This window comes from Pleuronectes platessa, chromosome 12 (genome assembly GCF_947347685.1).
Source record: "Pleuronectes platessa chromosome 12, fPlePla1.1, whole genome shotgun sequence".
Lineage (NCBI taxonomy): Eukaryota > Metazoa > Chordata > Actinopteri > Pleuronectiformes > Pleuronectidae > Pleuronectes > Pleuronectes platessa.
In genome coordinates, this window is record NC_070637.1 from 22,117,404 (window position 1) to 22,137,814 (window position 20,411).

Consider the following 20,411-nt stretch of genomic DNA (forward strand, 5'->3'; position numbering starts at 1 on the left):
TGAGTGTTGGCAGTGTAGACTCAGTTGTCTGGTCACCACTGAGACAGCGAGGTGAGAGAGCGCTTCAGTTCCCAGTACCTGTGACCTTGAACTTAACAGAAACAGAGACTCTTCTTCTAAAAGGAGTCAATCACCTGCTTTACCCACATTTATAAACCTGTGTGTTCCTGATCATTCTGTTTAAAAAGGGTCAAATCAGGTTTTTCAAGAACTCACAAACAAACACAGTTCAAAAACCAGTTTATTCAACTTCCCATAATCCAGCGTTAGACGTGAGACCTTCAGGGAGATTCTGGATGACAAACTTTTGACCAATCAGAGCTCGGCTGATGTCAGAACTGTGAATTAAAAAGGACGAAAGCAGCTGAAGACGTTACTGTAAACTATTTTAAATGTAGAATCCAGTTTTACGTCCTCTGTGTAAAATGATGTCAGCTGCATGGACACAGCCCCGACCTCTGATTGGTCAGAGACGCTGATGAAAGTGAAACCATAAAGCAAAGGAATCAGATGTGAAGTCAGAAGACCAGAGGCAGAAAAAGGCCGATGAAGAGAAAGTGGAAGAGGAGAAGTGACAGAATGAAAAAAAGGAGGAGTGGACGTAAAGAAAAGAGGAGAGAAGCCGGATGAAGAGAAAAGAGGAGGAGGTGAAGAGATGTGGGAGCAGGACAGAGTGCGTGTCTCCATCCCAGACACACTGGAGACATTTCAACAAAGACGAGAGAGGAGACGACATGCAAACACACACACTAACGAACCTCCGACTCTCTCACACACACACACACACACACACAGACACACACATCCTGTCCAAACGCATGAAACCATCTCATCAAATCAGTTTTACTGTCACAGATTCATTAGTGTGAAAATTAAAGGATTTTTTTCTGGATTTTATTAAACAAAATAAAACTGTAAATTCAAATGCTGAAGATAAACTAATGAAAATAAATGTTTCAAACCAGATGAATACTGTTATTAAGAAGTATCCGAATCTAAATCTAATATGTGTAATAATAATAATAATTATTGTTATTATTATTATTATTGTTGTTTTTGTCACAAATGATCATTATCACAACTTTATTAATTTATATTAATTGACACAATTTTCATAATTAATTCTGATTCAATAAAAAATCTAATTTAAACTGACTTTTGTATAGAAGTGTAATTTTGCATTAAAAAGTATAATTCAAAATAACGTTTAATTTTGATTAACAAACGGAAAATATTTAAGTTTTTTTCTTGTTAAAATACAAATGAAAATCAAATTTTTCTAACATTAACTCAAAAATGAATTGTTTCTAGATCCTTGAAAATTTTAAACCAATTTTTTTGATTTGTCTTATTTCTTATAAGATTGTTCAGATTTGCTCCTGATGCAGTTTTCACATTGAGTTTTTCCATGATGAAATAAATTAATAACTTTTCCATATAATCTGTGTTCAATTTAAATCTTTCAATTCAAATATAACTGCAAATAATATTTTATTTGAATATTAAATTAAATTACAAATTAGATTCTCAAGGTTAAGATTAAATCAAATTTGTTATTTAAAAAAAAACAATCCCCTCATAATTATTTCACTTTCAACCTTCGGGTAAAAAAAATGAAATACAAAAGAAAAGACGAGAAAAAGCCGCGACAGGTAAAATGGAGAAGAACAAAGAAAGGAGAGAAGAAAGAAAAGAAAGGAGAGAACGAGTGGAGCCGTGTTTTGTTCCTCGCTGCCCTTTTCCACTCTGGAACACCACTGGTGGCACGTTCAACCGCTGAAGCTGCCAGCCAATCGCCTCTCGTCATTTGCCCTGTCACCCTGCATCATTGGGGTCAAAGGTCGCTGTGCCTTCCAATTAATGAGCCAGCGAGCGCCTCAGCCCCCCAACCCCCCCTCTTCCAATCCCAAACTCCCACAATTCAGTGGGAGATGAAAACGAAGCAGCAGGAAAAATGGAACGTGAGCAGCGGAACTTGAACTTCGTGTCCGGGCGAGCGGCTGCGTCCGACCTCCTTCGTGGTCCGACCGCCCTGAGACGCCGCGAGGCCGAGGACCTGTCGTGGTCCTGAACAGCCGACGGGTTTCGTTAAGATAAATAAGTGCGGTGGTTCGCTGCGAGTTCCCCGTTCCCCCGGTGCTAACTGTTCACCCTTGTAATCAGATCATGCCTGCTGAGGGGTCAGGGACAAAGACATGCAAATTCTAATTAAATGTGCAGCGTTGGGACAGGCCCCGTTTGATCGCTGAGGCCTTTCATGCCCCCTAATCGCTCCTGACAGCCCCTTCCAACAGATTCTGTGACAAACTTCTCGATTCAACTGAGGGGGATTTTTGAACTTTGCTTGCTCCTGCGGCCTTGGCTCCGGGTCTGTCAAACAATCCAAATCAATGACCCAATTGACCAGTGGTCCCCTTGTTGATAACCTCAATGAGCTCTATGTTGCCATTCATTGTGTCAGAGGGCTAAATGCCGATAGCATTTTATGGTAATTAAACACTCGTTTGGTTCCTCGCTTTGAATACAAACACTGGAGGGGGGGGCCCGGAAAGCACGGGGCGGCACTGGGGGGGTGATGCAGGTGCAAGGAAAAGGATGGAGGGATGAAGTGGAGTGGGGTGGGGGGGGGCACCGAGAGACGGGTCCGACCGCGGGACTTTCCCACCAACATGGCCCGGCGCCACCGGCACACTCATTAGGTCATTACAATAAGGAAGGAGGCATTTTTTTGTTTTATTAAAAATCTCATTAATCCCACAACAAAAGGCACGTACTGACCTCATTGGTGCCCCTGTTATCTGAATATGCCTTTATATAATGGAGCATCTAATTGCAACTCGGCGCCTAGCGGCTTTCCCTCCGTCTGACCCGGTGGTATTCGCTGTGCGGGGAGTGAAAGGGGAGCTAAAGAGAATTGGCCTCTGGGGGCGACCACTGACCTAATGGGAAGGAAAGCAGCTCGGGTGAGTTTTCTGCCGCCGCTGGAGGTCGGAGGATTTCCACAGGTGGGACGTCCCGGGTCAGAGAGGAAACCTGGAGATTTCAAATTACTCAACTTTGTTCGTGACCATTTTTGTGTCCTGTAAAAGAAAAAACTCATCGGGTAAATTAATTGTTTGAATTACATGTTTCCAAGCATAAATTTAAAGTCTCAAAAAACGAGAGAAAGTATGAATTTTGTTAAGACGGGATTCAGTAATGTTAATAAATAACTTTAAACACAAAGTAAAATAACCAGAGACCAAACAAAGTGGATTTCTGGAGGCTGTTATTTATATATCTGCTGATATATCAGAGCATATATACGTTTATATGTATATTTTTATGTAACACAAAGTTTTCTAACTTCAGACAAAACATTTCCCACAAATGTTCATCAGTGAAACTAAACACTTGTTGATTCAACTTCGAATCTTGAGTTTTGTTTCAGCAGGTTTCTACAACTTTATTAATAATTCAATACAATTTGTCGTTGATATTTAACGTACAGTCCCACGAGCTTTATTTCAAGTGTCCTCGCTGCTCGCTGACAGGTGTATATATGTATATTTTTATACAACACAAAGTTTTCTAACTTCAGACAAAACTTTTCCAACAAATGTTCATCAGTGAAACTAAACACTTGTTGATTCAACTTTGAGTTTTTTTCATTTTCTTCCCTGAAGTTTTGTTTCAGCAGCTTTCTACAACTTGAACTAATTATTCAACATAATTTAATTGAACTAACATTTTAAATGTGGCTCATAATTCTTTCTAATTTGTCGTTAATATTTAACGTACAGTCCCACGAGCTTTATCTGAAGTGTCCTCCCGCTCGCTGACAGGTGACCATTTTCTACCTGCCAATCAGACGCTGCGGTTGTGCTGGTGGGCTGGTCCTCGGCAGGTCACCGTGGACTGAAAGCAAACAGCCTGTGGTGATGGAGTGATGAGAGGAGGAAGAGGGAGAGAGCGAAGGCAGAGATGAAAGAGTGCAGGAGGAGAGATGAGTGATCAGACGTCCCAGAGGACAGGAAACAGTGTGTTGACCCTTCGGCTTCACCTCCGTCCTCCTCTCTCACCTCCGATTACTCCCTCTTTTCTTTTCCTCCCCACTGAAATGAATGAGGACGTAAATATTTATTTTCATCATTCAAACTTCTCGAGGCATCGAGGGCGTAAAAAACTGAAAAGATTAATCTGGTTGAATACCAGGGACGTGATGAAGGATTTTAAAAATCATTCATTTAACGTTTCGATTTCTCATCATTTTAACTTTGGAGTTCAGGGAAATAATTTACATGACTGGTTTTAAATTATTAGGTTTCATTTTTCCAGTTTATAGAGAACTAGATATTTAATGGGAAAACTGTTGGTTAATGGTTCTTTAAGTTACAATTTCTTTCTGAGTAAACCAAGAAAAAGTTGTTACACGTTAATATTTTCTAAAATAAAACAACCATGAGATCATTTACTGCAGAAAAAAAATAAAATAATTAAGTTTAATCTGACTTAAAAAAAGATTTAAGGAGCCTAATTGTGACATTTGTTTTATTTAACTTTACTTTAACCCAGATGCCGGCACCTGTGACCACACCCACCAGTGATGTCACCCTTGGGTTTACGTCTGCATCACAATAAACAATAACAAGGTTTCTACTTTTTTAATCATCAAATTATTTTCTATTTAGATTATTCACCTGCTGGAAATTAACTTTTTAATAATTTTAATAAATGTATGAATAAATGCAGAAACTTGCCATACAAAATGTAACTGTATATATTAAATACACACAGGGTTTATTTAATATTCGTTATTTACTTCATTTTTATATACTTATATTTACCATTTTGTAATCACAAATAACAAATTAAGCTTTATAAATGTAGTAAAAATATTAGACAGGGAAGAAAATTTGATGTAAAATTTGTAAATAAAGACTTTTTTCCAATTTTCCCAAGGATTTAAGATTAAAAAAAACAGAAGCAAGAGGATTAGATTTTAATCGATTGATAATGTTTTGGCAACATTTGGCCTCCATAGCCTAAATTAAGGTGACGTTATTAAATCACTGAATTAAACTAATTAATTTATAAATATCCAGTTAGTTTTTATATCTTTTGATTCTGTGACAGTTAACAAACATTTAATGGAGTAAACTATAACAGCTTTTTTTCTTAATGTTTATTTCCTTTGTGACATCGTCCGTCAGTGGCTGATCGATATTTAATTAATTTGAACTTTAACTTAATTTAAATGATATTTTCACTTTGCTGCTGCTGGTGTTTTCTTCCTCCTCTTTAAACACTCGTCCATTCTCCTCCACGCCGCCTCCTGTGACCTCGGCCTCCCCACCTCCCGCTGTGGTATCCCAGAGGCCCCCGGGGCACCAGCCTCCTTCTTCCCCTGCAGCCCCCACCTCCACAGGAAAGCCCCCAGACTGGCTCCAAATACCTCCACGGATTCTTCCCCTCGCTCTGAGGCGGCGGGAGGCCCCTCGCGGCCTCGCCTCTCCTCCACCGCAGGCCTCGGAAATACCTGAGCCCCCTGACTGAGGATCATCTGCTGCTGAAGCTGCACAGACAAGATCTTCACACACGCTTTGAATCAGGTTCCTTCTGGAAACTGACTCCGTCTGATCTGAGACGTAAAACTGACCCGAGACCAGATAGAAGCATCGACAAGCGACTGCGATCGAGCGTCCATGTTAGAAGCTTCACATCTGAAAGGGAAGAAGAAAATACAGTAATTCTTTTGACAGGATCTTCCATGAGAATCTTTCTTATTTAAATAATTGTCTCTGAAAACCAAAAACAAAAAAGTTGTTTTCTGTCAATAATCTGACAATATTATGGTTTGACTACATTTCCCATGATGCTTCGTGAGAGGGGCTCCAGACCTGTGTTGTTGCTAAATCTTGATAAAATAAAAATAAAAGATATTTGAGGAAATACACGTATTAATCTCCAAGAGTACATGGTGCTTTGAATTAATGGCATTTCTCATATTCATGGTTTTAAACATATTTTGACATGTTTCATAAATGATCCGTGAAAACCAACAGTTTCCGTGATAAAACTGATCATAGCACGCCACCTCGTGGTCTAATGTGTACATGACACATGCCACTGGATCAGATGTCCTCCTGCTGGTCAGCCGTGGCAAGTGCATTTACTCAAATATTGTAAAAAAAAAGTATTTTCTAGAATTCATATTTAAAATATTTTAGAAGGAATCATGTTGAAATCGCCTCACATGACAATACATCAACAATAATCATGAAATTATTAAAAAATTTGATACAGAAATATATCAAGCTGCTTTTACGTCTGTTACTTACATGTCTTAAAGTGTGACCCTGATAAATAACATCTTCAGATAATATCAATTTTCTTTACCTCCACTTTCTCCCGTGCTCATTTTTTCATCCTTTCATTTTGATCTCTACAGCTTAATTTAATTTTTTATAAAGAAACCCACCTCAATGTTAATTTCCTGTCACAAAAAACAATTATGACAAATTTGAAATTCGCAGCAGATATGAGCAGAGTTCCTCCTCAGATTAAATGAAAAGAAAAAAACATAACACAACAATATTCCGTTTGCTAAGATATTTATTTACACATTTAACTAGTGGCCATTATATGAAAAGAAAGACAATTTTTACAGTTTATTTACATCACCTGTAAGGCATTGCGAATAAAAATCTACATTGAAAAAAACAGAAAAACAATAGCACACTTAAACGGAACAAAGCTAAATGAATTTACATGGAAGTATAAAACACAAATGATAAAACTTAAATAAAATGAATGTTTGGAACATGTGGGAGGAAAAAAATAATCTCACATTATTAAAGGCGTCTTCGCTCTGAGGCTCTTTGAGTGTTTCATCGATAATCTGGAGTGAAGCGAACGCTGCTCAGGTTTTTGGATTATTCATCTCTATCTAAACCATATTGCACATATTATATTTTCCAAATGAGTTTGAGCACAATCACAAAAGAATAATCAGCGTCTTTTACCTTCAACACGTCCGGGTTTTGAGATTCACGTTGTTTTAAACCTCAACGACGACAGCGGATGATTCCCCGTCATGTGAGAATGAGCGAGGATCACCTCTGACTGTGTTTATTTATATTGCATATCAATTAAATATGAATTATTACCAGAAACCTTTAATCTGTTGTTTTACTGTGAATGACTGCATTTCATGTGGAATGTAACGGAGTCTTTTAAACAGTTGAGTGGATTTTTTTTTATGAATCTACCGGACGACAAACATCCAGACAAACCGGTTTAGTTTTGAAATGCTGCTAAATGACTTGGACATGAATGAAGGAGGAATGATTTCTCAAACAGAAGAAGTATCTGAGCTGTAAAACATCAGGCGTCAGTCTGAGTGTTGACGGAGGAGTGTTGGTGAGCAGAGGAACGTTGCACCTGAAACATCACGACCATCGTTTCGATGAAGAGAATCTGAAAACGTTTTTCTATCTTTATCCGACGATCTGTCACGGACTCGTAGTGGAAACTATTACTTTTGATTCATATTCAAACTTCATCTCCAGTCTTTTTATTGTAAAGTGCTTTTTTTACAACTTTTGAAAAAACAAGCGTGCGCTGCTGAGAGTTAGTGTGATGTCAGAGATCATGTGACGTTCATGAACCACGCTGTCATGGTTTCAGTGTCAAGCCCTGGCTCCTGATTGGCTGATGAACAACAACAACAGCGGAGTCTTATTGGTGGAGTGATTTGGTGTAAGAGCAGAAAACAAGGCGAGGGAGAGGTCGGAGGGAAAAAGATTTTGTTGCTGAAATATGAAAAGATGAATTTACTTGACAGCAGTGACACATGTTTTAATCTTTACGACGTCAGTGTGTGTTTCTGTTCTTCCTTCTGGTTTGACGTTTTAAAAATTTAGGAAGAATCTGGTCGTTATGATCATAAGCAAGTCAGAAAAAGAAAAGGATGAAAATGTTGTTATTAAGAACGAAGCTCATCTTCCTTCATCCTCTGCTGTTAGGTGACATTTACAGAGGTAGGTGTGTGTGTGTGTGTGTGTGTGTGTGTGTGTGTGTGTGTGTGTGGAGTTAGAGATGAACTGGCGCTGAGGTTTATATTTAATAGTGTTTAAATCCGAGGAGTGTTAAAAACAGACGGGCCTGCAGGGGGCGTCCTGTGTGAAAGATAACGATTTGGATAAATTGCTGAGTTTCTAGCATTGATCGTTGTTGCTGTGGTTATTATTTTAGCGCTAACCTTTGTGTGTCCATATGACTCGATGCCATTCAAACAGTTTATAATATTAAATGTTCGATTATGACAAAATGTTTTGCCTCGAACAACAAATAAAACTATTTTAACAATCGATTCATCGTTCTCAAGCTAAAATGCTGAAAAGGGCTTTTTATAGCATAAACGTTTCGTCGACACTGAACATCGATGAGTTTGGATTGTTTGATGGACAATGAGCTGATGAGTCACATGATGAACGTTCATGATGACACGTCGGTGCTGCAGGTATAAAGTGTTCTGACAGAAAATCTTAATTGAACGCTAATTGTAAACTGCGTCGTCCTACATTCAAAGTTGTTCCACCAGATTTTAACTTAAAAAAAATGAATTAAAGGCATCATCGGAGCTTTTTAGATTCAGGAGATGATTTCAAATGATTTAATACAAAGAGGAAATAATTGTTGATTCCAGTTGAATAATTAGTGTCTTGTAAAAAACAGAATATGTTATTCTTTAGTTTTTTACTCAATGAGGATCAATGATTCCACGTATTCATCGCTTATGATTTGGAAAATCTACGTTGTACAAAATGTCTTTAAGATTCTTATCATGTTATTTTCTATTTGTCAAGAGATTTTAAGTTTAAAGGTTACAGTTTAAAGTCGGAGTCTTATCAATCGTCTGGTTCGAGCTGAAAAAGCAGCAAATGAAACGACAGCACGAGATAAAAAAAAACAAAAAAACCACGAAGACCAAAGTTAATTATTAAACCACAGACGAGTCAAAGCCTTCAGAAATTGATTAGCACCGAAACATTAGAGCTGGAGGCTGAGAATTACACACGGAGAAATACTCGCTCTTAGTGGCGTTCACGTCCCGACACGGGGGAGAGACAGGATCACCACAAACCAATCAAAGGCCAGGATCAAGTGTTTGCACCCGGCCAGCGGCTGAAAGTCTGATACGCTGGTGAAACATGACGCTGCTGCTTCATCAAAACTAAATCTCTACGTGAAATACTGACAGTGGCTGTGGAGGTTTGACCGACCGCTCTGGTCCCGGCGCAGACTCCCAGGGAGCAGGGGGTGGGGGGGTGGGGGGACCTGGAGGCTCAAGCTGACGGTTCCTCTGACCTCAGCCTCTTGATGCTTGGAGCGTGGGAGTGAAGAGTTTAGCTTGAAGCCACGCAGCCTCAGGTGTTCTCCTCAGTGCCGACAGGACGAGCTCACATTCACCTCTGAAGTCCCCGGCCGCCTGACGCCAGCTCCTTCCTCCTCCACAGCAGCGCTCGGCAGCAGCAGTTAACTTCTCAGCGCCGGGCTGGTGTTTTTATCCGACTCTCTGATTCCGTCCTTCGTCAAAGCAGAAAACACCTGAAACAAAACAGAACAAATTAAAATGTCATCTGAGTCCCTTGTGAATCAGAACATAAAATCTCATCTGATTTAATTTAACATCTTTCTAGAAATAATAAGTGAAGAGAAAACTCTTCCTCAGCAACTGACCTGAGCCCAGCGGCGGTTCCTGCTCATCATGTGCGTGTTGGCCATGGCCACGAAGAGCGTGTGCGACTGCAGGTCGTCTGGCAGGCGCGTGAGGAACTGGGCGATGTGGATGAAGTCCATCTGCAGCAGGACTTCCTCGAACAGACGCAGGATACCCAGCCCCGTCCGGAACAGGCTCTCCTCCCCGTCCCGACAGAAGACGTCCCACACTCGACACGCCACGTCCAGCGGGAGGGACTTACTGTACAGCGTGAAGATCCTGCACAGACGGACACTTGAGATTACTCAGGTGTTGTTCACTGTTGCTCTGAATGAGGAATCAGAATGATACCATCAGCTGTTCAGTGGAAGACACCAGACTCACCAGTCGATGAGATAGAGGTCAGGGGTCAGGCTGTTCAACTGGAAGTGGCTGAAGAGACGAGGAAGATTCTCCTCAAAGAAAACCTCAAAGGCTGCAAAGTATTTCAACATCTGACGAAGGGAAGAAAAGGAGGCGAAAAACAAAGATCAGACGACAGATAAAACAGAAGAGCAAGACAAGTGAGGGGACAACTGACGTACCAGCTCGTGGTCGACTCTGAAGAACGCCATCTGACAGGGTTTATTGAGCAGGTTGGCGAAGGTGATGAAAGCCTCGGCCTCCTCCAGGTTGAGGATCAGAACAGCAGCGATGAACGACATCCCCTGAACCTGAAAACACACAAACACACACGTCACATACGTGTTTTGTTTCACCTGTTTCATCTTTAAAATACACACACAATTCCCACAATCCACTCTTTTAGAGGCACACGCATTTAAACATTCTACATTTCAACCAAACCTCTAAAGATAAGAGGCTTTTAGAAGAAGGTTAGTGACATGGAGCCTCGTTGTTCATGTTGATGAACCCTCTCAGCTCAGGGTCCCCAACAATTGCGATGCCCCCGAGTCTGTTAATCACCGAATATCATCACTCTGAGGGTGGAGGAGGAAAATCAAACTCACGTAGCCGATGTCTGGCCTGTAACAGGTGTAAGCTCCGAGAACACTGTGGAGGAGGTCGTGGTACGGACCGCCCTGAGGAGAGAGAAGAGAGAGGAGATGATGAGAGAGGAGAGAGGAGAGAGGAGAGAGGAGAGAGGAGATGATGAGAGAGGAGAGAGGAGAGAGGAGAGAGGAGATCGCATCATTTAGCGTCGTCACAGTTTTACTTTGTCTCCTGTGAAACCTAAAATATCAAAACTCTTCACTTCACTACTTGATTTACAAAATTGTGAAGTTTCATTTAAAAAATACGGAGGGATACATACTGGTGTCAGTGTTTTTTTTTTCTGTAATATCGTCCCTTCACCTTCAACAGTTCTAGAAGTGACAGAAACACACGAGCAGATGAGTTACCTTCTGGAAGATGAAAAGAGAGGGGAAGGTTCTGGAAATGTCCAATTTGATGAGGTCCAGACTGGACTCTCTGTCGGCCAGAGACGCTCCTCCATCTGCCAGCGACACACACACACAAACACACACACACACACACACAAAGAGAGGTTTAGTTTCCAGTTCTGTTGGTTCGAGAGCAGCAGAGACTTGTTTCAGGCCGTGGCCGAGTCTTACCGCTCTCGTTGTCGTTCACTGAGCTGGTCTCGCTGTAGCTCCTCCACTTCTCTTTGGCTCTGGACAGAAAGATCTCGTACAGCTCTGCACCAGAACAGAAAAACACGTCAAACCAGGATCAAGCCTAAATCGTAACATCTTTTTAAAACACCTCACAAGGGACATTAATCTAGAGAGAGTGAATCAAACAATGTGTGAGTCCGTCAGATCGCACCTGCCGTGATGTTGAGCTCGTTGCCGATGGCGAGACTCCAAACTCGACCTCTGACGCTGGGAGGAAGTCCCTGCCACCACAGGTCCCTCACCCGCCTCGTCCCCTTCCTACACACACACACACACACACACACACACACACACACAGTGAGCTAAATATACGAGTGGTGCAGACACACACACACACTGTATTAAACACACACACGGAGCAGAGCAGACGTACATGGTGTCCCAGTGAGGCAGGATCTCAGTGTTCCAGATGACCATGGCGTTGGAGATGCTGTCCTCCTGCCGGTGTCTCTCCTTCATCTGACGCTTCTTCCTCTGCGCTTCTTTCAACTCTGAGCGAAGGACACACACACTCACACTGAACATCTGTCTTTGTGGGGACCAGTTTTAGTTTTAAACCACTGTACTGAGGACATTTCAGCCTGTGTGTGTGTGTTCACCTCTCCTCTTGGCTCCTAAAACCATCTCCTCATATTCCAGTTTGTGTCGCTGAGTTTCCTCTTCAGATTTGGCCGGAAGGTTCCTGGAGGAGAGAGAAAGAGAATCAGACAGACGAATGGACGGATGGATGAACAGAAGGAAAGATGGATGGATGGACAGATGGGGACTCCTTCTCTCTTTCTGTGTGTCCTCGTCTTCCTCCTGCGTCTTTCACCAGATGCTCGCTGCTGCTAAGACGATCACAACTGTTACTCACGCTGGTCGATCCTCCAGGATGAGAGCTGTGGTGGAGAGAGGCTCAAACTCCAGGTTCTTCCTCCTCCCTGCAGCTGGGGGGCGCTCCCGACTCGGGGACACATCTGAGTCCTTCAACTCCTCCTCTTCCTCCTCCTCCTCCTCCTCCTCCTCCTCATGTGGACACTACAATTCAGAAAAAAATGTGTCTCTAAGTCTCTCAGTGCTTCTTACAGAGCAGCGACTGAACGTTGTTTTGATTTAAATTCCTGAAAATCAAGTAGTTCTTGATAAAAGCCGATCAGGACGAAAACTCCGAAAAAATGGAGGATCAAACATCTGCAATGCAACAACACCTGGATGAAATATAACTGTAGAATGTGTTAAACGTTCAATAGGATTGACAACTACTGAACAGACAGTGAGATCAGTTTTTGTGTAATTAAAATAATTTAACACCCCCCCACACACACAAACACACACACACAATCAGAACCCTTGTTGGATGACGACAGTTGGAGTCTGAAGAGAGCTCCATCTGTGTGTGTGTGTGCGTGTGCGTTTGTGTGTGTGTGTCCTCACACTTGCACATGCACCATCAAAGCTGACAAATACAGGTGTGTGTTTGTGTGTCTCTCATTTTGTGTCTGTATATTTACATATGGCTGCCACTTAATGAATGTCAAGACTTGTGTCCATGTATGTGAGTCTAACGGTCGAAGCACTGCAGTGTGTTTGTGTGTGTGCTCTGCACAACAAACAGTTCATTCACAGGAACAGAGCAGCTGTGGGTCAACAAGACAACAAGCCCTTTATAAACAGAGGTCTGAGTGTCGCCAGCAGGGGGAGACGACTTCCCTCAGACTGAGGCTCTGACAGCTTCACCAGGAGTTGAGCCTCATGTATTAAATCATGTGACTGATCCAGAGATTTCAGAAAAAAACTCTATCATGAAAGCTGCTTCATAACATATAAAAACAATCTGTGATACAGAATTACATTGTATTATAGTTATTATACAAGTCAAGTATAGAGGTCACCCTATCCATGGAGATTTCCACCAACATGATCTAACTGCTGCTTTTTAAAAATCATAATGGAACAACTGAACTTTTTAATAACAGTTTGGAACTGAATTTAAACAGTTACATTAAATAGCTCAAGCACTAATGTCTCGTACTGTAAATAATCTGAAGAGAATCATCACAGCTGCCGACACGAGACCAGTGAGCTTCAGACTTTGACCAGTTACTGCTCCACGTTTAAATCAACGCCAAACATCTATCATTTCATAAATAGCGCTGCTCTCATGTCTGTTTGATACCTGAGTGGATCCAAAAGGTTCCTCTTCATCTGGTCTGTTGTCAGCTGAACTTTGAACTGGGGCTAATGGTCTTTTTTTTAAATAAATTGACCATGTACATTAGGTTTGGAGGGTTTCACCACAGGTGTAAAGACGCCGACTTCAGGCCACAACAAAAGCCTGTTGATGACTGATTAAGAAGATTACTGCAGATGATCACAGTGACCATTAGATGAGGTCAGTCATTCCTCCTCTTCTCCCTCCTCCTCCCCCTCCTTTCTCCTCCTCCGTTGTGTATCTGACGTGTCAACCAGCTGAAGCCAAACCACATGTGGTTCACTCCTTTCCCTGATGAATCATCTGAATCTGGCAGCGGTCATGTGAGCAGAGCGAGCGCGGGGGCTGGCGGCTGTCAGACGCTTTTGCTCTTAGCGTTGCCGGGCCTGGGTCTGCATCTTCCGAAAGCTCAGGGGTCACAACAACAGCAAAGACAGCTGAGATTTGGCCTCTTGCTCAAAGGCACTTTAGCAAAGTGGGAACGTGCCACTAATGGATGAGACGACAGGGACACAGCTGCTGCCTGACAGGTTTCACTGATGTGAAAATTAAATTCAGCCAGAACGTGTGTGTGTCTGTGTGTGTCCAGGAAAGCACCTGCTCTAGATGGAAGATGAACAGCTGTGTGTGCGTGTGCATGTCTGAGCCTTATACAACACAACAAGTGGGACTTACATGGGTAAATTGTGTGTGTGTGTGTGTTCGCTAGGCAAATTCCTCACACAGTCTGCAGCTGGAGACGCAGATGATTACACACTCACACACAATCTATTTTACAGTCTAATTCCAGCGGTTGTGTGTAAACAGACTCAGGCTGACAGCGTTACTCGTCGCAGTCTCTGAAGATTCATACTGACACACAACTAAACGATCGGACCAACCACACGTCAGTCATCTTCACCTGCACCTCATATTCAACTGTTTACCGAAGCAGTAAAATCAATAACTCAACATGGAGGCTCTCACAGGGTGGAGACACTGGTTCAGACCAACAGCAAAATGATGTGGACGTGAAGAACCAACCTGCTGATTGGACACTGTGGAGGCTGGGTCTTGAGTTGGATCCGCCCCTCTGGCTCCTGTCTTGCCGAACAGTCGCCATCCTGCTGCATTATGGGTCGGTGCCTTTGGCTCTTTGGATTTCCTAGAAAATAGGCTCCTGAAAGGGAAATGAGAAGAAAGACTCAGGATTTGTGATGATGGGCTCACACTAAAGTTGGTGAAATGGTGTTTGAATGTATTTACTTTCTCGAAAGATTCTCTGGACAAAACCAAAGCTGGAATTGTTTTTGTAAATCTGTTTCCATGGTTTACGATGAACAGCTGTTTTCCTCTAAACCTTAAAGTTGCTGATGCCAGATGCTGCAGAGAAACGGTTTCAGTTCCTCAAACGAACGCAGGAGAAAATCCAGCGAAAAACACTGGGAGACGTAATGAGGTAAATTCATCCTCATCATCATTCTGACCACCATCGTGCAACTGCAGCAGATTCTGACGACGACAGAGGGAAAAAAAAGAAGCTGCCAGGTCGACAGTCTGAGGAGGAGGAGGAGACAAAGGGAAGGAGAGGAAGTGTGAAGCAACCACACACACACAAACACACACACAGACACACACACACAGCTACAGGTGCTGCTCAGGTGTCAGCAGAGAACAAGGCTTCTTCTCATCCCAGGCACAGTTTGATGAAACCGACACATTGTGAAGCTTCGTGTTTTATTTCTCTCTCGTTTGAATCGAGACGACCTGACCTGTTGTCTCTTACTCACCAGCTCTGTCAGCTCCTCGTCTTCTTCAATAAAGATCTGTTTATTTGTTAATTTGCAGAAGATGAAGCTGAGAAGCTGAAACCTCACAGGGCCCCGTTTTTTTGTTTTCATGCATTTTCTTATTTTTTTTAAACCAGTTTCACCAAAGCTTCCACTGACAGGTAGAATAAAGCAGAGTCAGAGAGCAGCCGTGGTGAGACCAGACCACAGTGACGAACCATGGAGAAAACAACTTCCTCTTTTTATTTCTGGTTTGTTCTTTCACTTGCTGCATGAGGGAGACCGAAGATAGAACATGTAGCCGATAGTTTTCAGCCAATGTCTGTAACTACTTCTCTCCAATTCTCTAAAGTTAAACGGGGTTCAGTTCACGAATCACAGCAGAGGATGGCGAGTGAATTGTGAAGTAAATATTTTACAAGACAAAATCCATCATTCCAATAATTCCACTAATTTGAAACATAGGTTGTGAGTTGGTTCTTGTAATTTCCCTGATTTTACAGGAGGATAAATTGAACCATGAAAAGGTCAAAAGCATTAGAGAGAAACAATCTTCAGGCAGCGAGTTGCTCATTTGAATAAAGAAACATTCCTGCTTCTATTTGATCCTCCCCGTCCTGTCCTCAGCTAAGCTATGAAACAAACAGCCAGCGTGGACAGTTTCCAGCACTGCTCCGTCTGTCTGGATTTCCTCTGAGACGCCGGGACGCTCCAGCCAGCCGTCGAGGCCCGAGTCCAAAACCCGGCTCACACTGACGGAGATTTAAAAAACACAGATTTTCCTCCACCTGCCAGTCGGACAGGATTTTCTCTGTAGACAAACAGAGAACGATTTGCCCCTCAGGCTGCGGACTGCTCCCTGTACTGAATTATTAAATATTTAACCTTTTTACCTCCTCACACAGGAATGATGTCAGGGTGCAGGGACAGACTTTACGATTTACGACATCCTCACAGATACTGCAGCCACACAGTCTGATGACGACATTTTCTTTCAGCTGTAAAACCTACAGCTGCATTAAAGTCATGTAGACTTAAAGTCAGAGTGATTTACAAAAACCAAATACTCTTGATATCTAGTCTGACATCATGTTCATGGTTCTGTCTTATGATCTGACCTCTCCTCTATAAACAGACGCTCAACCAAGACGTTTTTTCACCTGAAAGTATCCAGAGGTTCTGTATACAAGAATGCAAATGTTTGAGTCAGTTGCTCCGGACAATATCTGGAGTTCTTCATGCTGCCCCCTGGTAAAAACTCAGAATAGTGGCAGAGTGAGTCCAGGTGAGATTACAGCAAGAAAAGGTCTGGAAACTTCCCAGTGAGCGAGTGGACGTGTTGATGAGGTTTCTAACACCTGACGGACGTGAAACTGGAAGAACACAAATATCTCATGATGAAAAAGATGGTAAATGGTTTTGTTTTTATATAGTACTTTTCTGGTCTTGATGACCACTCAAAGAGCTTTACAGTACATTTTCACATTCACCCAATCACACACATACATTCATACAGTGCATCTAATCGCAGCACTTTGATATTCTATGGGGGGGCCATACAGGGTTCAGCATCTTGCCCAAGGACACTTGCAGATGGGTCAGACTGGGGATCGAACCGCCGACCTTCAGGTTGGAGGACGACGACCACTCTATCCCTCAGACACAGCCGCCCACGTAGAAGACCAAGACGTCATTGTGAATTTCTTTCACCGAGCAGTTTAATGTTTGAGATGGAAACTGTTTAATTTGTTTATTTATGTGTTGATAATAAAAGGTAACGGCTGGAGACTAGCAAATTAATCATTTATAGATATTTTGCTTTATATACTATTTATTATATAAATGATCAATTATTTAGTTCCTCACTGTCATTTAATTTCCCTTTTTCATTTTTAAATACTTTATTTTTAAATACATGTGATGAGAGAATCTTAACTCGTGCACCTGTGAGTGTGGCTGTTGAAACCTGACGTGTCAGAAATGGCAGCTTTTCAGGAACCGAGAACCCGACAGGCTCAGCGTCTCTTTGTCGCGGCGGCTAAACAACGTGACGAATCGGCACGATGGTCGACTCGGCTTCAGAGACAGAAGGCAGAGGGAGCTGTGAATGTGGGCTAGGCCCTGAGGAAAGAGGCTGCACAGAGTCGATGCTCATTTAGTCCTGCTGTATCACTGACGGCTCACATACTCAACTGGGGCGTGATTAACATGTGAGCAGTTACACAGGCTCAAGACTGAAGCTGTGAGATCCTATGAAAAGACAAATATAACTCAAATGGTCCAGTCGTCAAGATCACGTCCTCTGAAAGGAGACAGATCCTGTTCAATTTCACATCCATCACTTTAATTAATGTTCTGACTGTAAAATGTCCACTTCCAGAATTTCCATCGCTGCAGCTCCTCTTTTCAGCCTCTGTCTCAAACACTTGGTTTTTAGCTCCTGTCTCTTTCAGACCCACAGTCTGCTGGTCCCCTCTGTTGTGATTGGTCCACTGCTGCCAGCCTCTGCTCTCGATTTACCTTGTTAGGGGAATGGGAGAGAAGCCGCTTGGCATGCGAATGAGGGTCAATGTGTAAATATCAGTTGGGTCCTTCCTTCAGCTGAATAAAGAATATTTGAATTAACTGAGAACTTTCCAAATCTGAGTTGCTGTGGTACCCAGACGCTGCTTCGTATATGTGGTATAAAACCACAATATGTGGTTTTATATTTTAGATATCGATTGGTGTTAACGGCACTGGTGGGTCTGAATGTGTGTCAGACACCCGTCCAAAGTCCCCACAAGGTTTGACGGGACTTGAGGGGTTGGGTCAGGTTTGGTCACAACTTTATGTAACATCAACTGAAACACCACCTATACACTTTCATTGAAAACATCTCACGTGTGTGTGAGTTCATGTTTGTGAGTCCATGTGTGTGTAAGACCGTGTGTGAGACCAGGTGTGTGTGAGTGTGTGTGAGACACCTTGTGTGTAGACCATGTGTGTGAGACCATGCTGTAAGAATAGGTGTTCTCTGTTTAAAACTATGAGAGTAAGACTTAGTGTGTTCTGGCTGCTCTTCACAAAGTGTTTAACTCACTGGCGGTGAAATCTCCCAATAATCTCCATCAGCTCATCCAGACAGTCTCCTAACTTTTTACTGGGTTATTGGCTGGAGGAACTTCGGATAAAGTCCGGATAATCTGACTGAAACATTTGCGTTCGCACATTCATCCCCTCTTGAGAATGTCTGGAGATTCTCCGGAGTTCAGGCGTTTGTGAAAGCAGCTGTGTTGTGCAGTGAAAACTAATACGTTTAGTTCTTTATCTATTTATGGTGGTGGGATGGGGAACATGTCTGGTCACTATATATTTACCTGGTGAAGAAGTCAGCGATGCCGAACCTCTTTGGCATCAGTTTGCCGTCTGAGCAGTCCGTGTGGTCGGTCAGGTCCGGGAGTTTGTCCGGGGCGCTCTGTCTCCGACCCGCCGCCTCCAACGCGCCCCGACACTCCACCATGTACCCGTCGTCTCCAAAATAAAAGCCCCCATCCTCGCGCGGGGACAACGGGGTGGCGTCGCAGCTCAGGGACACCGGGATACCGGGGTTAGTCCTCAGGCTCTGCGGCCTGACGGGTAAACTCAGGTCACCGAAACCCGCCTCGTCCTCCTCGGACTCGGGCTCTGAGAGCGGGCTGTCACCGTTCGGTTTGCTGGGGGACGACGGGCTGGGTGAGGGGAGTTTGGCACTTGAATCTGGGGTGGGGGAGAGCTCGGGGGAGGGAGGGGGCTCAGCGGAAGCAGGCGCATCCTCCCCGGGGCACTGAGTGACCTCTTCCCCGATGTAGTCCTCTCGCCCTGCCCTCGGGTCCACATGAATGTCGCTGTCTGAGTCTGAAGAGTCACATGTTGCTCTGGAGCTGTTCACGATGTGTAAACCACCGTTGGCTAATTTCACTTCCCCGCAGTCCACGTCGCACACAGCGGGTCTGGAAAACACTGCTGTCGGGTTACAAGCGGTGTCCACCTCGGGTTCCTCACTGTCCACTACCCCGTTGGACATGTCCAATGCGCAATTCCCCTGCTTCTTCCCCGGGCTTGGCAGCCGCTCGAGGGGGAGACAAGTCCTCACACCCCCGATAACCGCACCACCGCCCATCGGCTCCTCTCCTCCCACGGTTACATCCGGGATTTCCCCCGTGCTCTCCCCCGCAGATTGCTGCAGCATCTGCGGACCCGTCTCCACTGGAACCCGAGTCCCGAGCACAGCCGGAAAGAAAGCGGCTTCGGCCCCTGCGAGGCCGCGGCTGCCCGCTGCTCCTCCCTCCTCCAGGGCCACCATGGCCGGCTCCTCCTGACACAGTGACTCAGTGAATCCGTTCAGGCCGCGGTGGTCACCGACATCCCCCGACACCACACACCTGTCGGTCAGGCGGTCTGTTAGGCTCCTCTCCACCAACATCAACTCCCTCTGTACCGGGGGCGGATGTACCGACGCGTCCGTGTTTACATTCCTTCCGTTACCGGTCACATAAAAATGGCCCTTCCCGGCTCCCTGACCCCCACTGACACCGGCTAGCAGTGCGATACTGCGGTCTGTCAGAGCCCCGAGCCCCGCTCTCACTCCTCCGGCCTCGTCGTTTAAATCGAAGCAAAGCGACCCTCCTCCAGTCTCCTCCATGTCCGCTCAGTCAGTCAACAGAGCCTCGGCCTCGGGCGTAAGATCCCGCGACGAGTGCCCCTGCCCGGTGGGCCGAGCTCCGTAGCAGCAGGTTCTGATGTTCCGGGAGGAAGGGGCCAGCATTTTAGCCGGAGGTGCCGCAGTGTTGCCCGGAGAACACCGGGAGAACAGCGCTCATTCCCGGTGAGTGATGCGGTGAAGATTGATTAAATCCCTCAGCGCTCAGCTGCGGAGCTGCAGCCTCAGTCCGCCGCCATCTTGAAAATACCCCAACAATGACGTCGGCGCCTCTCTTTGCTGTGATTCGCTGAGCGGTTCGCACTGACGCCTGCTGGTCACTTCCTGTAACTGCAGCAGTTTCTTCAAAATACAATAATAAGTGTTGAGTTTTTTATTCTTGGTT

At 43.9% G+C, this 20,411-nt stretch overlaps 1 protein-coding gene and 1 long non-coding RNA gene across 3 annotated transcripts; both read right to left on the bottom strand.

The window, feature by feature from the left end:
* Nucleotides 1-6,576: 6,576 nt before the first annotated feature.
* Nucleotides 6,577-9,314, bottom strand: LOC128453562 (uncharacterized). The gene is made up of 2 exons (XR_008341521.1): nucleotides 7,256-9,314; nucleotides 6,577-7,098 (listed from the first exon to the last, which is right to left on the bottom strand). It is a non-coding gene; the product is annotated as an uncharacterized LOC128453562 (long non-coding RNA).
* A 2-nt stretch (nucleotides 9,315-9,316) lies between these two features.
* On the bottom strand, nucleotides 9,317-20,266 carry LOC128453561 (TBC1 domain family member 12). 2 transcript variants are annotated; one of them, XM_053436528.1, is made up of 13 exons: nucleotides 18,705-20,266; nucleotides 14,600-14,735; nucleotides 12,239-12,402; nucleotides 11,982-12,064; nucleotides 11,756-11,873; nucleotides 11,534-11,640; nucleotides 11,320-11,403; nucleotides 11,107-11,201; nucleotides 10,714-10,785; nucleotides 10,288-10,416; nucleotides 10,088-10,197; nucleotides 9,724-9,982; nucleotides 9,317-9,591 (listed from the first exon to the last, which is right to left on the bottom strand). In XM_053436528.1, the coding sequence occupies exons 1-13, from the start codon at nucleotides 20,006-20,008 to the stop codon at nucleotides 9,520-9,522; spliced, it is 2,733 nt and encodes a 910-aa protein (XP_053292503.1). In that variant the 5' UTR covers nucleotides 20,009-20,266; the 3' UTR covers nucleotides 9,317-9,519. The 2 variants fall into 2 exon arrangements, with proteins under 2 accessions (XP_053292503.1, XP_053292504.1); XM_053436529.1 differs by lacking the exon at nucleotides 18,705-20,266 and adding an exon at nucleotides 14,822-14,939 and having other exon boundaries at nucleotides 9,323-9,591.
* Nucleotides 20,267-20,411: the final 145 nt, after the last annotated feature.